This window comes from Sebastes umbrosus, chromosome 9 (genome assembly GCF_015220745.1).
Source record: "Sebastes umbrosus isolate fSebUmb1 chromosome 9, fSebUmb1.pri, whole genome shotgun sequence".
NCBI lineage: Eukaryota > Metazoa > Chordata > Actinopteri > Perciformes > Sebastidae > Sebastes > Sebastes umbrosus.
Window position 1 is genome coordinate 9,550,093 of NC_051277.1, and position 17,825 is coordinate 9,567,917.

Sequence of the window (17,825 nt, forward strand, 5' to 3'; positions counted from 1 at the left end):
AAGCGCCTTAGATGGTGATTATATTTCTGTCCATAGGAAGCAACATAAATGAATTCAGCCTCTTAAGCTTAGTAAAATATTCAGTCTCCATCTGCTTTGCCAAAGCAAGATGGGCGAACACAAAGACGAACACGCAGTCTCTCTTGATATCTGGTTGTTAAAACAGACTATATTAGCCAGTTTCATCCGAGGCCTGCTTCAAAACATTTTACTGTCTGCTTGTCAGGAGGTATGTAGTCTCACCCTCAGTCTATTATGAACGCATCGTGAAGCAGCATGCTCAACTTTTTTTTTTTTTTTTGCCTTTTCTTTCACTGTTGCCGTTGTCTCCACTTCGCTGATTTCAACAACTGCACGGCAATGAACCGGCAGTACACTAAGACGAATCCAAAAAACACCTCAGTGGTAAACTGCGGCGCTGAGAAAGCGGTGACAATGGGTTAAGCCTTGCATATAAAACAGGATCTTGATGGTTGTGACAAAAGAATGGCCGAGGAAGTCCTCTATTCAAGCCCTGTGCATGTAATGTGATTAAAAGGCGCTTTGTGCAAATGGCAGTTATTCAGGGTTTGAAAGACAAAATAAGCTCCCGGTTCTCCAAGAAAAGGTAACGCACTGCCTATTCATCGCCGCTGCATCCAAAGCAAGGAGTTACTTTCCTGGTGGGAGCCTTGAACAGGAGGAAAGAAAGAGTAAATGGATGGTGCACTGAGGAGGGAAAGATTAATAAGATCAGGAATGTGACCCCTCCAACAACTTCCCTCACTGCAATCTCCTCCCCCCCTCTGGATCGGCGCTGTGGCCCGGGGATTGCTCATGAGAGAACTTGTAAATACATAATTAGGGTTCAATAGTTTGGAGTGCCAGATCTTTGCTTCACAGGGAATAAGTCGTCATTGAGAGGTTTGAGATGACACTTGGGGGAATGCTGTTTGACGCGGCGTGTCAGGGTTTAACTACAGGACCTTTGACAGGGGGTGAGGTGTCGAGGAAGTCTGAGTTAAAGGTCAATAGGAAGTGACATCTCAGAACTCATTATCCTCATTAATGCCTGGTGAAGCACCGCCATTTCAGAAAAATGATATTCCAAAGAGGCCTACCCGTAGCTTTTCGGCTCCCTACATACCTGCCCTTGACTCGCTAATACATGAGCATCACTTCAGCAGTCTAAAAGGTGGAATATCTAAATGGATGATAGAGAAATTACAAAGCTGATGTGGTGGTGAGGTGTTGCAAAAAAAAAAAGAGAGAGAAGAAAAGTGAAGAATCGCTGGTCAAAAGCAATGATATGTCACATTTCTTGGAAATGGAAATACTAAGTACCTCAAAATTCTACTTTAAGGGATAGTTTGGGTGTTTTGAAGTGGGGTTGTATGAGGTACTTATCCATAGTTATCGTATTACCTACAGTAAATGACGGTCTGCACATCACCAGTTTGGAGAAACAGAAAAGAGTACCTGCACAGGAGCAAAGCAATGTACTACTGTGGACGGGGCCGCATCAAAACATATTTTAGCCACCTAAAAGAAAGACCCACCTAAAAAAAAAAATCAGTTTAAGTCTGTTTTTGGAATATTATCACCGGTTTACCTTGCCGTCAGACAGCTATACAGACCATCTGTGCGTTCCAATACTCATACTACCCTAGTATTTAGTATGCCAGAAAAAGATTTAGTATTTCCCAATACATAGTAGGTCAAATGCAGGATATACCAGGATGTCTTACAACATCTGGTCACATTTTGCAGTATGCAAGCCAGCATGCTTTTCTGGATATTCTGACCCCAAATCCTCTGTGCAGCAGATATATGAGCAAGAGGGTCAAAGTTGGAGGTGCAATGTTATGGCGAAGCAGTATGTCCCAATTGTATGCATACTGCATGCAACGGTACATACTTTGTAGGAGCGGCTGCAGTATGTACTAAAAGTAAAAAGAGAAAAAGTATGTGATTTGGAACACAGGTCTATGTTTCTGACGGGGAACTAAAGTCGTCATCTGTTCTCTCGCTGAAGCCACCAGACTCCATTGAAAACAAAACAGTAATTTTACATCGCAGAACACGGGAGTTGCTGATGTACCAATGCCTCGATCAGTTCGTTTTTTGTGTTATTGTGTGACTTTGGTTAGTTCAGATTCACCAAAATCACACAATACGACAACAAACTGACCAACGAGGCATCGGTAGATGAGCAAATTACTGTTTTTTCAATGGCGACTGGTAGCTTTGGCGAGAACATAGATGGCTACTACGGCTTTAGTTCCCCGTCGGAAACGGCTGCCTGACTGCAAAGTAAACCGATGAAAATATTCTAAATATAGTGTTAATTTAAACTGACTTTCTTTTAGGTGGCTGAAATATGCTTTGCATATGTTTTATGTCCACGACAGTACATTGCTTTGCTCCTGTGCTGGTACTTCTGTCTGTTTCTCCAAGCTGTGGGTGTGCAGACCGTCATCCATACATCGACTATGGATACCTCATACAACATCACTTTAAAACACCCAAACTATCCCTTACACAGTACAGTACAGTACTTGAGTAAATATTCTCAAAGTGGCTGCTTAACATTCAGAAAAAAACTAAAAAATCCAGCGATGGAGATCCTGGCCACAAGGTTTGATTCAGTGATCTCTGGAAACTGAAACACAGCAGTTTACTTGTCACTATAAAGTACTTATCACTTGATTGTCATGCAAAGGTACTTGTGTAGAGTAGGTAGGCAGCAACACAAGTGTCTCATGATCTGGGTCTTTCCAACAGATGCTTGAAACTGCACAGAAAACACTGACATTCACACTCCAAAGTTGCCCTTTTAAGCCTGTCCATAAATGAATTTCCTCTGTAGTTCGTGCCCTTCTGTCAAGTGTGTGTAGGTGTACAGTGCTGCATGTGTCACCGTGGCTCACCGATGGTGCAATGTTCACCCGTCCAGCCCTGATGGCAGTCACACTTGCCCTCTCGGCAGACTCCGTGGTCGATGCAGCGTGGGTGACAGTCCCTCTGCTCACATTCTGGTCCTGTCCAGCCTTCCTCGCAGTGACACACACCGCTGATGCACAAGCCGTGGGGACCACAGTCCACCACGCACACCTCTGTTGCAAAAGAAAGAAAAAGCCACAGAGTCATGTAGCTTCTGTTCAGCGAAAAGGCTTTTTTCTTCTGTACTGGTGTATTTTTGTATTCTGTGTAGATGCATCTGAGACTGAAAAAACCCTCTGATGTTTGCTGAGAAGTGTTGACTCGATTGGTTAAAGTGGGCCAAGAAGTTTAACTGTAAACAAGACACATTTTCAACACTTTTCCTGGAAAATGAATTGTAGAAAATCCTGAAATTGTGTAGGCAAATACTAATAAAAAAAAAGCTGAAGCTGTAATATCTGATGATATTTCATCTGTAGATAAGATAGAGAGATAGATAGATAGATAGATAGATAGATAGATAGATAGATAGATAGATAGATTGATAGATATCAAGGCAATGCAGAGGAATAGTAAATACACAGTAAATATACATATCAACTTGGGCTGTCAGAGTTATCGCAATAATAACGCAAATTAATTTTAACGCCACTAATTTCTTTAATGCATTAATGCAATCGATCTTTCGGAGGTTGTAGCTGGCTCAGTTCTAAAGCTAGAGTGAAGATACCGGCATCATATGAAACTAGAAAACCTAAATAACGCTCCAAACGTACGCTAAATGTTGGCAAGGAAAGGCTGGCATGACCATTTTTAAAGGGGTCCCTTGGCCTCAGACTTCAAGATATGTGAATGTAAATGGGTTCTGCGGGTACCCACGAGTCTCCCTTTTACAGATATGCCCCCTTTATTATAATCACATGTAGTTTTGGGCAAGTTATAGTCAAGTCAGCACACTGACACACTGACAGCTGTTGTTGCCTGTTGGGCTGCAGTTTGCCATGTTACGATTTGATCATATTTTTTAAGCTAAATGCAGTACCTGTGAGGGTTTCTGGACAATATCGTTCATTGTTTTGTGTTGTTAATTGATTTCCAATAATAAATATATAAATACATTTGTATAAAGCAACTATATTCAACCACTGCCATGTTGATAAGAGTATTACATACTTGACAAATCTCCCTTTAAGGTATATTTAAAACATATATTAAATGTGTGATTAATTTGCGATTAATCATGATTAACTATGGACGATCATGCAATTAATCGCAAAGTGTGCAAGTTAAAATTTTTCTTTGAAATTAAATGAGGTAGTAAACCGATGTGCAAATTCCACATGTGAAAGATTATTACAGGTCTAAAACAGAATGATCTGGTTGAGACAGAAACTATAAACTATAAAGGAAATTTTAAGATGTAACATTATTTTACATGGGCAAAAAAATCAGGACTTTACTGCTTTCTCTTGCTTTATGGATCTCAATATACTTTTTTTTTTTAAAATGTGTGTAAAGCAGAACACACAGTTGACATACGACATGTCAGAGCATCGAAACAGAATCCCCGATCAACTTTTATTTGGCTGCCATTCTGCCAAATTACACAATGAATAGTGAAAGAAAGAGAGCATAAAAGAGGATAAATCTTCCTCTAAAAAAGTATGAAATTAATCTTGATATATTGTGTTATTACTTTTATGGGTTCCGACGATAATAAAGTCCCTTAAATTTTCAGTGCTTGACATTTAATCTGTAAACCACACTCTCTACAATAAAGCAGAGGGCATGTTCCAATGAGATACAACTTTATACAGAAGAGCAAGAAGAAACACTGATGGCACATGGATCTGATTCGGTTTACAATTCTTTTATGTCAAATCTACTCAGCAACAAACTCTGGCTTTAATTAGCTTATTATTGTAACAACTTTTTTTTTTACCATCTGAAATGACACCAGAATCTTATCGCACATTATATAAGTATTGCTCTGAATAATCACAATGTAATAATAGAGAAGTAAATCTTCCCATGCCCATGCAAGAGCAACACCAGCTATTATTGCAATTTTTCCTCCTGCAGCCACTTTAACTCATCTTTATCAAAGACTCCTGTAATTTCATAGACCACTTTATTTTTCCAATGCAGCTCAGACGCCCTGAAATAAAATAAAACCTGTTGTCGCTCAAAAAAGTCTGAAGTCAGAGCACAAGGACGGTAAAGCACCGCAATTACTTTGTACATCTAAACACTTCCCAAAACAAGCACTTTTCAGGTTTTGCATATTCTCATTTGCATGGAGTCTTGGCAGACTGAGACGAGGGTTATGGATTTAAGCAGGTTCTTATGTCCGGACTCTGAAACATGTTAGATCAACATGATTTCTTCAAGTACGGAGCATCGGAAACAGCAGAGCATCTGTTATGAATCTGTGTTATCTTCAGAGAAGGAAAACTCAAATGATTGAATCCATGGGTGGTATAGTAAATCAGTCTGTAGCAAGCAAAAAAGCTAACGCTCAACAAGCTGCTGCTGCATCTCTTGTGAGAGAATAAGAAATGTTCATTTACTGGAACCGAGAGCTTCTATCAAAGCCTTTGAACAGGAGAGCCGTAAAGCTTTCCGTTGTGACAAACAGCCGTCAGTGTGCTGGGGGAAAGGAGCTCGAGTATGTCCTCAAATTGCAAGTGACTAGATGCTCCAGGAAATTTATCCCATACCCATAACCGAAAAGTTTGTGACTTTTTAAAAACTTGCTATAGCCTGCAGGAAAAGCAAATAAGCCAAGAGACATTATCCTGCTGCCCAATACCTAACAAGGATAAAATATACCCACTTTGTTCATGTGTTTTTCATCATTTTTTTTAAGCTAATCTACCCACACCGCTTTACCCACACTCCCCTTCACCGAGGCTCTTTTAGCAGTCCGTTTCCAGCCCTCTGAATGGAGTTTTTCTTCGATTGAGAGACCTTGGATGGTTCTGATTAAGTCGCGCAGACACTGTAGAATATTAAGCACGCCTCTGGAGGGGAGTCATTTGATTCCAAAGGGATACCTCCTTCCCATAGAATCTATGCAATCAATTTTTCATTAGTCCAAAAGTGTTTATCTGCCTTTAACATGCCCCTGACTCAGAGCTGGATAGGGGTTGTGGGCGGTCGATCCGTGCTACTCGCTTGTTAATTAAGGTTTATTTAATTGAAGAAGACCCGCAGCATTAATTAAGAAGGAATTCTCCACCCACCCAGGTGGGTAAACCGTAACTTTTGGACCGCATTGGTTCAGTCACTTCTAGTATTGACAAGACTGAGACATCTTGCTGAGCGAGAGGATTGTGTCTGGAATGCTGAATCAGAATACCAAATTACCTCTCTTTAAAAAAAGAAGAGAATAAAAAGAGAAACAAAAGGAAAGGAAAAAATCCCCATTCACCAAAACAATCATTCTTCTTGGGCAGCAACCAAACAGGCCGCATGCTGCTCTAAAAAGTCCACACACGCATCTATCATCTCAAACAGCCTCCGTATGATTTCATCTCCAATTGAATTTCAGCCAATGCATTCAACAGCCTTTTACACCCGACAGAAACAAACTGCAACTTCTGCTTTTAATTGTCCGCATCGGAGTGGCCATTGTGCCTCTCTCTGGGTTAGCGCATAGAAAATGAATCTATTCTGAAGTGGGAAACGGCGCATAAATCACCTGAACCTCACGCACAGATAACAGATGGGAGGGGCCAGCCTTTGAACTAACATGTCACCTACCTGTGTCGAAAGCCAAACCCTCTGAATACAAAGCTGGTAACAAATGAAGATGCTCCGCTGCGAGCAGATGGGAATACGCGATTGTCTCCTCTGCTCTAATAAACCTGAAGCCGCTATAAAACAAGCCGGCAAAGGTTCGGAACAAATCTATAAGTCATTTTTAAAACAACACGCATTTGTGTTGAATTTCAAGGCGAACATATGCCAGGTCTCACAAGGCTAACGTGTTGGAGTCAGAGCTTTGTTGTTGGCATATGCTCCGTTTCAAAAAAACACTCACGTGATACGAGTGTTGATTACCAAACTTTCAGGGTGTGATCACACCCACAGTTTGATTTAGTCCAAAACAGAATAAAGGAGATTTATTTAGGGTTACCAAACTGCAAGCTAAACTTTTAACAACTGTCAGAGGGATTCACACGTTGCTTGATAATGAAGACCTTGTAACACGATTTGAGCATATTCACAGACTTTCTGGTGAACATAAAGAACATTAAATATGAGCAGCAGTCCAGACTGAGGTTTTTCTTCAGTCCTTTCTTTTGCTATAAAACACTTTCCAAGCAGGAGTGACTCCTGGCTATCAGATGTCAACATCTGTCTCCTCATAAAAGCTTTTGTTATGGGTCTGTTATCTGTACTCGGTCCAGGTTCCTTTCTTACTCCCGCTCGGAGACGAACTGAGACATTTGAGGCATTTCAGCGCATTGTGTAGTGCAAAAGACATTTAATGTTCTCACATAACCCAGTGAACTCCGCAATAGAAATGGTCCGCCGGTGCCTACATTGGTATTTTTTTGCTTATTGTGATGTCATTGCCGGGAGTATATTCAAATGCTTCATATCTCTGAAAACGGTACACCCTAAGCTACACGGTTATGTCAGTCAATAAATTATAATAATTTATAAAAGTACTGAAATTGTGTCATGAATAAAAAAAAAATGTTTTTCATAAAATGTTATTAAATAAACACAAAAAACATACTGATCCCAATTATTTCTAAATGTAGAAACATGAACAAACTTAGCACTCCATATGTCATTTGAACTATGCACATTTTTTTTAACTCATTTTTATGAGCAGATCAAGTGCAAAGGCGTTTTCAGCAGGATGACGCAAATGACAGAAGCGTTAGCTTTCTGCTGCAAAAAGAATGAATGTTATATTTTGTTTTTTTTAGATCGATTTAACAGGATTGTGCAGACTTATTGTATGATACATGGACATGAATTTAATCATTTTTGCTGACCTCGATATTTTCCATTGTGTTTACATGCCTGTTTGTTTACATCAGAACGTCAGCAACATTTTAGCCAGAATAAACAGCAGGTTGTCCTATAAGACATTGCACATTTTTGTTAACAGAGCCCAAAAGTCCATTTTATTTATTGTTTTGGTTGTGTGGTTTTATTTTATTTCTCTTCTATTTATTTAGGATTTATTTAATATATTTTTTTTTCACATTTCAATTCCAGAATCAAAAGCTAATTGCTCTTTTAAAGGGTGTATTTGCATTATTATGTTATTATATTATCATTACATCAGTGGCATAAAAGGTCTTATAATGACAATAATATAATTTATCGCAACTATTTCTGGGACAACATATCTTCCTACAAAAACGTGACAGGCTTACATCATCATCATTATTATGAGTAAACTTTCTTTTCATTGTGGCTTTCTTGCATTAGTAAAAATATAAATGTCTCCTATAATTTTGCCCCATCACACCAAAGTAAAACTTTACTGAAGGTGATATAGGAGAGATGTAACCCAGAGCTCATAAACCACGGCAGTGACAGTACTGTAGCATGTATGCATAGCTCATGAGATTAAAAACTTCAGTCAGTCAGGCTCCCATTCATCATCTTTGGAGCAAATCCAGACTTTTCAATTAATAATTTCCTTCATGTGTACCTATGGGGGGGAAGCTGAAAGATACCGATTTGACCGTTTATATTATTCAAAGAGTTTCATTTCAAAATGTGACATATTCATTTAGGAAAACAAATTGTTCTGGTCACTAAATGATATTTCAAAAGCAGAGATGATTAATTACCTAAAATTGTGATTTTTCTTTTGTTAATCATTAAAGAATAAAGCATATATCACTTCCCCCTCCTCATATTTACAGTTTTTTGGATTCCAAAGATGATTAATTATGCCCAAAGTTTCTTAATGAGACACCCACTTGTAGACATAATGCTCTGTATGAGCTAGATCTATTATTTCAACCTACAGCTTGTTAATAAAGGCTTATACATCTGCTACCTGGTGTCTGCTGTGTCTGTGCACAGCAAGGGGGAGTTTATTTGGAGCAAATACGGAAAGAATCTGGCGGCAGATACTTGTTAGAGAAACTCAAACATTATCCAATAAAACAGTGCACTGTTTGCAAGGTGTTTGTTAGCAGAGTACAAATAACGCTGCACTAATGGCATCAATAACTGAATTAATTAATCAATTAAATAAAAGACCTTGCAAATTGGAACTCTAAGTAGATTAAAATGCCATTTAATTAGTTTAAAGCTAATGTGTACTTTTTGAAATGTACACAAAAAGACAGAGATTGTCACATTTTTCTATGAAGAAGTAAAGTCATCAGCATAGTTATAATCAGCTTATAAATAGCTTATTTAAATTATTATAAATAGCTTATTTTGTAAATTGTACATTTTTATTCTTATTTTATTCTAACGTTTTATCTATTCTTTTGTTATTATATTGTTGACTTGCACCAACAAAACCAAAGAAAATTCCTAGTGTATACCTCTAACGCCTGGCAATAAACACCATTCTGATTCTGATTCTGATTAATAGGGCTGACAATCGATTCAAATATTTAATTGTGATTTTTGCATTATTGTCCATATTTAATTGTGATTAATCACAAAATATTTGCGATTAAATTATTTTTAAAAGATTTTTTATATTATAAAATATTTAATTATTATTTTTATCTGTTCAAAATGTACCTTAAAGAGAGATTTATCAAGTAGTCTATTCTCTTATCAACAAGAGTGCGCAAGTGCTTGCTTTATGCAAATATAGGTATATCTTTATTATTGGAAATCAATTAAACAACAGAAGTCAATGAATGTCCAGAAACCCTCACAGGTACTGCATTTAGCATAAAAAATATGATCAAATCACAACGTGGCAAACTGCAGCCCAACAGGCAACAACAGCTGTCAGTGTGTCAGTGTGCTGACTTGACTATGACTTGCCCCAAACTGCATGTGATTATCATAAAGTGGGCATGTCTGTAAGGGGGAGACTCGTGGGTACCCATAGAACCCATTTTCATTCACATATCTTGAGGTCAGAGGTCAAGGGACCCCTTTGAAAATGGCCATGATCGTTTTATCCTTGCCTAAATTTAGCACAAGTTTGGAGCGTTATTTAACTTCCTTTGCAACAAGCTAGTATGACATTCGTACCAATGGATTCCTTAGGTTTTTCTAGTTTCATATAATACCAGTATGTTCACTCTTTCTTTAAAACTAAGCCTGTTAAAACCAAGAAATTGCAAGTTACCTTAATGCGTTAAAGAAATTAGTGGCGTTTTTATCACGATTTGACAGCCCTCTCGATTAATCGATTAGTTAATTGAAAGAAAATTAAGCTGCATCTATTTTGATAATCTGTTCATCGTTAAAAAGTATTTTTGTTTTCTAATTAAAGAGCCAAACATAATCAATAGTTCCAGCTACTCAAACGTGATTATTTGCTCCTCTTTTTCATATGTAATTGTTAATTTAATATATTTGAGTTTGGGAAAAAACAAGCAGTTAGAAGATGTCTACCCGGGTTTTAGAAAAGTGTGACAGGCATTTGTCACTATTTTCTGACACATCATAGACCAAAATATGAATCAGGGAAATTATTGACGGATTAATCAATAATGAAAATACTTGCAACCCTGCAGTAAATCACATGAAAAGGCCACTCAAAACACTGCTTGATGTGATGAAATGAAAGTGAAACGTGCTCTGACCTATAGAGCAGTCAGCCCCGGTCCAGTTGGCCTCGCAGACGCAGGTTCCCGAGTCGGTGTTGAAGGTTCCGTGACTGGAGCACTGCTCTGGACAAGTGCTCTTCAGGATCTCACAGTTGATCCCTCCCCAGCCCGGGTTACAGTGGCACTCACCGTGATGACAGGCTCCGTGACCCGCGCACGTCGGGTCCACGCAGTCCACTAAAGACACAAAAGGGAGGACGACAACGACGTTGGTTTACCACTTCTGGACAGGATGTCAAACCTAATTATTCACCCCGGCCACTTTGACTCTGCTACCAGCCAAAATCGTTTTTTTTTCTACACTGGAAGTGCTCCAGCGCCAGATGACGGCTGGTGAGCCATAGCTGAAATGTTTGCAGTGTTTAGGGGTGGCTGGTAGTAATTTTCCTGCCCTATGTTCTACGGTATATTATAGGGTACTTCCAATATACTGACAGGATAATTATGCTCCATTATAGGCACTACGAAAAAGGGTCCAATTAGTGTCTAGACAGATATAATCAATTACTATTAACAATTTGCAGATCAGCTTGCTGATCTGGGTTAATAATTGGCAATTATGACCAACATAATCAACCCATAGGGATAATTTGCAACATCGTCATTGTGCCTCCCCTGGAGCTGATTCCTCTGTGCATCCGCACATCTGCTTGGACACCGATATTGATTATCTACCTGAAACAATTCATCACACCGGAGCCCTTACATGCGAGCTCGGAACTACAATTGCCACCTCCTCCCATTTGTGTTTCCTTCCCATATCGCTTCACTTCAAAGAAAACCGCAATATGCTCATTTAGTTAACTCAATAGCTTTAAACATGCAAGGTCAACAAGCCACACATGTAAATCTGAGCTGATAATTGTCTTTTGTCTGCACGGGGATCAATAAAGTTAAATGTGCTGAAGTGAAGGGGGAGGTGGGAAAGGTTGACAAGACAGAAGAAGAAGAAGAAGCTCTTTCTCAATAAACGGAGGAACAGATGCTATTGACTGATCGACTTTAACAGGTGTCTTCAGCTGTGGAGCTCTCCAATAGGTGACTGCATCAACGGGCCCTGCGCAATCTGTTCCAGCTTGTACCCTCATGTGGTCTAAACACTAAGAGGGAGTTAATTTACACACACACACACCGTATCAATAACAACATCCAAAGCATTATCCGCTCGACGGAGTTGAAAACACCCGATTGTTTCACCAATAGACTGTGTCGATTCCCCCTGAGCTTCACACAGAAATATGTTGCTTCCAAGTCAATGGGAAGAAGCAATTTTTTTTTTTTCAATTTACCTTGTTCACAGTTGGGTCCTTTGTGGCCGGTGTTGCACACACAGTTGCCCGCCACGCACAGTCCGTGTCCCCCGCACTGAGGATCGATACACTGGGAGGCAGGAACGTCACACTCGGTGCCCTTCCATCCGCTGTAGCACTGACAGCGCCCCCTGGTGTATTGGCCGTTACCGCTGCACAGGACCGGACAGGCGGCTGAGGAAAGACAAGAGGTCGGAACAATTAATCTTATATAATAACAGGGGGGGTTGTGGCATTATTCTTTTTTTGAAGAAAATAATCTTCAATGATATATATAATTGTTTTTAGATACAAAACTACTTCAAATTAGAAATACTGCACCTGTGGTCCATTTTTAAAGGTATAGTTCAACATTTAGATGAGTAAGATTGATTCATCTCTCCTGCATATATGGTAAATATGAAGCTGGAGAAAGATGCCAGTAGCATACAGATTGGAAATGAGGGGGAAACAGTAAGCCTGGCTCTGTTTAAAGGCAACAAAATCTGCCTCGCAGCACTTCTCAAGCTCACTACACTGGACATGTTATAGATATGTTTGTTGAATCAATAAAAAAACCAAGGCAGGAAGTAAGACAGTAAGGATGCATCTTTTACCTATCTGTGTTGAGCATAAGTTGTGCTGCCTGTTTGCCACACGGCCCCCCTTATAAGATCCTTGTGCCTGTTTTCAGATTCCAATATTCCTACATGGCAGCCTGAGTGTCAGCAACAACTAACTTTTTTTTTTTTAATGCTTGTTTCGGTGTCTGTATTATTATGATTTTATTATTATTATTATTTTATATAGATGTATATATTTTCTTTCTTTTATTATTTATTTATTTATTGATTGATTTTCCCTTCTTTGTGATTACTTCCATGTGTACCACACTAATTCAATCACTTTAAAGAGGAATGAGGGGGTTAGAAAATATGGGTCTAGGATAACATCGTTGCAAAATATGTAAAACCAGTCCCTTTATAGTTGTACTGTTGTACTATACATTTTGTGCCAATAAAAAATTCGTACATAAAATCCAAAGCATAAAAACAACAATTAGTCGTTTTATGCTGGGTTATGTGTCGGACTACTTCTTGTATGGGACCAGTTGCTAGGCAACCGGCGGACACTCCAGGAAGTTACTGGTCACATATCACACATTATAGCTACATAAATATATATATATATATAGCACACAGACATGAGAGTGGTGTCTGTCTTCCCATATAACTGACGGCAAGAAAGTGAATAAGCATATATTTCCAATAATGTCAAACTATTACTTTAAACTGAGACAGACATATTGCTTTAGTTTGCCCAGAGTTTGCCTTTATGAACTCTGAGATTTTGGACGCTATACTCAAATATAATGCAGGTGAATGGAATTTCTTTTTTGGTGTTCGGTGCATTAAAAAACATTTTTACGACTGATACTGAATTTTTTTAAGGCCGTTCAGAGAAACTGAAAAATAATCTTGTCAGTGCTCTCCAGTAGACAAACTACGTAATGGTGACAGTGTTTCTAAATGATCTCAAACATGTCTTTGTCATTTCTATACTGATATTTCTTGTAACTTCTCGGCTGACATAAACCAATAATAATATAGATAGAATATTTATATATTGTAAAATTAAATTAAAGGGATTTTTATAAGCCAATCAATCATGTAGTCATGTGTAGGGGTGGGAGGGTGTGTGTGTGTGTGTGTGTGTTTTATATTTGTTATTTTAAAGGCCGTTCTAAGGATGGGCATTGTAAATGAGCAGTAGCTATAAATGCTGTGATACATTGCATTGGAAAATTGTTGTGCAAATCTCTATGTAAATGTATTTGTCCCTATCATAAACATGATTTTGAAACATGAAAATAAATGAAAATATATCTGCTACCACCTAATATTGGCCAATATATCAATCTAGCTGTACTATTTGAGACACCATTTGTGAAGCTTCACTTTTTTTCCAATGCTTTCAGCACATAATAAAAAATATATATATATATACTTATACAAAAACTTTTTTTATTTAAATAAGGAGCTGAGTGGTCAGAATAATAGCAATATATGAGCTTAATAATTACCTCTGGAACAGTACGGCCCTATGAATCCTGGGAAGCAGTGACATGATCCCGCCACACACTCTCCGTTCCCGTAACAGTTGTGTGTGCACTCTGTGACAGATTCTGTGGGTACAGCAGTGAGCAAGTCAAACTATTAATAACTCATCGCATTGTCATATTAGAGCAAATCTGAAAGTCCTCCTTAATATAACATTTGACAACTGCACAGTTTAAGAAATTCTGCGAGACAACCGAGATACTAACTTTTTTTTTTCCCCCCTGCACGAATCTAGGCTTTCTCTGTATTCTTTATCTGCAGCACTGGTATCAGGCACGGCATATATTTACAGCTATCTGTCCATGTCCCACTAAGGACTAAGCCTCCATAACATGTATGCTGCAGCCCGACTCTGCCCGTCTAAGCCATGTTAAGTAAAAGCCACACAGGCGTTTTAAATTAGACCAAATAATTCAGCTTCCCTGACACATTTTGCTTTCCTCCTGTCTCCTCCATCGCCTCCTCCTCCTCCCTCAAACCTCTTGAATGACTGATCATGCCCAAGCCATGCAATCTCCTGAGTGTTTATAGCTCAAATCCTCTCTGAGTTGAAGTTAATCTGACATATCCTACAGACAGATCTTGTGTTCGTTCAACAGACCATCGCTCATGAACGGCAACCCCCCGAAAGACCAGGCCCCTCATTTTGATCGGCGTTAAGAGGGCAAACTTTTTTGTTATTACTCTGACTCGTACTGGATGTTCATTGATCCAGTGTGGGACCCAGGCAATTTTGACCTCACACATCGATACCTTCATATTTGTATGGTGGGATCAATGGAACTTCCCGAAGGAAAAAGAAAAACGTTAACTCAACCTTAGTGTTTTTCCTACCTCAAAACCCACAAGGAAATTTCACAGACTTCAGAACGCTGAAGAGGTTGTTAGGAGGGAAGGATCAATTCCGTGCACGGTCTTGTATTATAGTGTTGAGCACAATAATCCACTACCCTCCAATGAAAACTTAGATCTGCCTCCTAGGTGGCTCAAAGTTTTAACAGCTCAGCTTGTTAGTGCGCTAGCCAGAATTTCCAACAACCTAACTGTTTGCTCATGCGGGCGCAGCTGCTTAAGGAAATTAAAGTCTTCCAAACATGTCATTACACATCATTCCAATCAGCCGTCGCAGCAGATGTGTGTCCTCCTACCCTGGATGATGGTGTTATAGGACACCGTCTCCGCGTTTCGTCCGTCATTATAAAAAGCCAGGTGCCACACCCCTGAGTCCAGGTACTGGATGAATCCGGCTTGGTGGACGGTGACCGGATGATCCAGCCGGGCCCTCGTCTCCGGTTCAATCTGAGCCCGATGCTCTTTGGCGATAAGCCGGCTGCCGTCCAACAGCTCCACAAAGTCATACTGCAAAACAACACCCAGAAGAGAATCCGACAGATGCAGATGATTGTTATTTCACTGTCGGTACAATTAAATCAGGCAGTAAAGAGGCAGGAGAGTTCAAAAAGTTTATGTTTTCTTCTAGCGGATGCTTTGTATGCGGCTCCTCTAGTGATTTCCCTAACAGTCTGAGAGGAACTCTTCAAAGTCGTAATGCAAGACACAACCAGAAGAGGTTTGTGTACCCGGCAAATATTCAAATATAATAAATGTTGATTTAACAGTGACAGTTATTTGGAGTTGATAGATGTTGTGTGGAGGGTTGTTTGTGTGCTAATAAAGCTGATATGGCTCTGGGGCTAATGCTCAAAAATATTCCAAAAATATATTGTTGACAGGAGTGCACTTAAAGCGACTCTGGCAATGTGTTTATTGGAATCTGTTAAATCAACACGTAGATGCGTACACTTAAAATTCAGAGTTATTCACCGCAAGTGTACCTGCACAAAATACAGATAAAAGGATAAACTAAGTGAAAAGCTTTCTTCAGTGACAAATGCACACATTGTTTTTTTATTATTTTTATTTAATTAAATTAAATACAAAACTGTTCTCATATTAGATTATTATTGTTTTAGGTTTTAATAATTTTATTGTTTGTTTTTAATATATGTAACCAGGACTCACTGAAATGCAGTAATACTGAGAGGTGAAATAAAGAAAACTGGCTTGAATTTATCAGTTAATTTAAAGCAAATATGCCCTTGTTGGTAAGGTCGGAATATTTTACTGGAAACTAACGGATGTACAGTATACAGTACAGTTCACACAGCATATATAAAAATAAATATAACATATATTACCTCAGGCTTATTTTTCTTTCCTATATGTTGGGATTGCAGCAAAACAATCTCTCTCTATTTTTTTCAAGCAAACATTGATTTACGGGGTAAACAAGGAGTAACGAGTCAGTCCTGCCAAGTGAAACGAGTAAAGCGGCGCATCTGCTCTCACTGCACCTGCTCAACACCTGAGTCTCATTTTGACTGAGGCTGTAGGGTACGGAGCACTGCAGCAGAAAACACTGTAACACATACCGGCAATCCCCAAACAGGCTATAGGCTGCAGTGGAGCACAGCAGATGCAGACAGATCCCCTGGCTAAGGCAGTGTTGTTAGCCACGCAGATGTACTGAGCCTATAGTGAAGACTCGGGGTGGGAGAGAGCCTGTGGGCTGCTTAGAGTGTGATGCATACAGTTTGGCACAGTAGCTGCTTTTTAGAAGAGCTTGGATTTAAATGCAAGGATGAGGCCGTTTGCAGAGAGCTTTTATGAACTGCTATGCTATTGATTTTTGCCTGATACACAGTGTATGTTTTATAATATAATTTTAATTTAAGATACATTTAAAATTGCCAGATTTTTGAAACTAAGTCATTTAAAATGACGCATCCAGCGTTAAAATTGGAGAGAAATAGGGGGAAAATGTAAATACCTAATTTTGTTGCAGACCAGCAAGAGTCCCCCTTAAAAATCATAAAATATTCAGAAATATTTGTGTTTTTAATTTGTCTTCCCTTATAAAATATTTAAACAGGAAATAAAAAATGAACGATAAAAATATGTCATAATCAGTGGGCCAACTCCGGGTCTGAAAAGTGAAGCCAATGCTGAAGTGCCTTAAACTTGCATTATTTGTAATAACCAGCAGGGGGCGACTCCTCTGGTTGCAAAAAGAAGTCAGATTGTATAGAAGTCTATGGGAAAATGAGCCTACTTCTCACTTGATTTATTACCTCAGTAAACATTGTAAACATGAGTTTATGGTCTTAATCGCTAGTTTCAAGTCTTCTTCAATACAGCATGATGTTCATTTAGTAAATTATGGTCTCATTTAGAGTCAAATAGACCATAAAGCAGGGGATGATTTAGGGCGGGGCGACCTTGTGATTGACAGGTCGCTACCACGGCATTATCCAATCTGGGAGTTTTAGTCTTATAACTTTAACCCTTTCACAGTGTGTTTTCACTTTATGAAAGTTAATTCTAACTTTTTTGGTCACATAAAAATGTCATGTATTCAATGTTCTTTGCTCCACCCTCTTGTGTCACTTCTGGTTGCAAAAAAGCAAGATGGCGGCGGCCAAAATGCCGAACTCGAGTCTTAAAAACGGCAGTCCACAAACCAATGGGTGACGTCACGGTGACTACGTCCACTTCTTACATACAGTCTGTGGTCCTAATACTACCAAAGCTGCATTTATCAATATTGTTTATAGTAGCATTCCATCAAATTACTACTGTATGTGTAATAGATTATATTACATGTTTTACCTCAAACCCAATTTCAACCTAAATCTGCAGCTTTATCG

The 17,825-nt window shown here is 39.0% G+C and overlaps 1 protein-coding gene across 6 annotated transcripts in view; it reads right to left on the minus strand.

The window, feature by feature from the left end:
* The window catches only part of si:dkey-237h12.3 (teneurin-3), a 175,908-nt gene that overhangs the window by 54,464 nt on the left and 103,619 nt on the right, over window positions 1–17,825 (minus strand). For all 6 annotated transcript variants that reach the window (XM_037780026.1, XM_037780025.1, XM_037780024.1 and 3 more), the window contains 5 exons: window positions 15,267–15,477; window positions 14,082–14,183; window positions 11,999–12,193; window positions 10,686–10,886; window positions 2,910–3,095 (listed from right to left, as the gene is read on the minus strand). In XM_037780026.1, coding sequence (XP_037635954.1) covers window positions 2,910–3,095; window positions 10,686–10,886; window positions 11,999–12,193; window positions 14,082–14,183; window positions 15,267–15,477 — 895 coding nt within the window. The remainder of the gene's footprint in view (window positions 1–2,909; window positions 3,096–10,685; window positions 10,887–11,998; window positions 12,194–14,081; window positions 14,184–15,266; window positions 15,478–17,825) is intronic.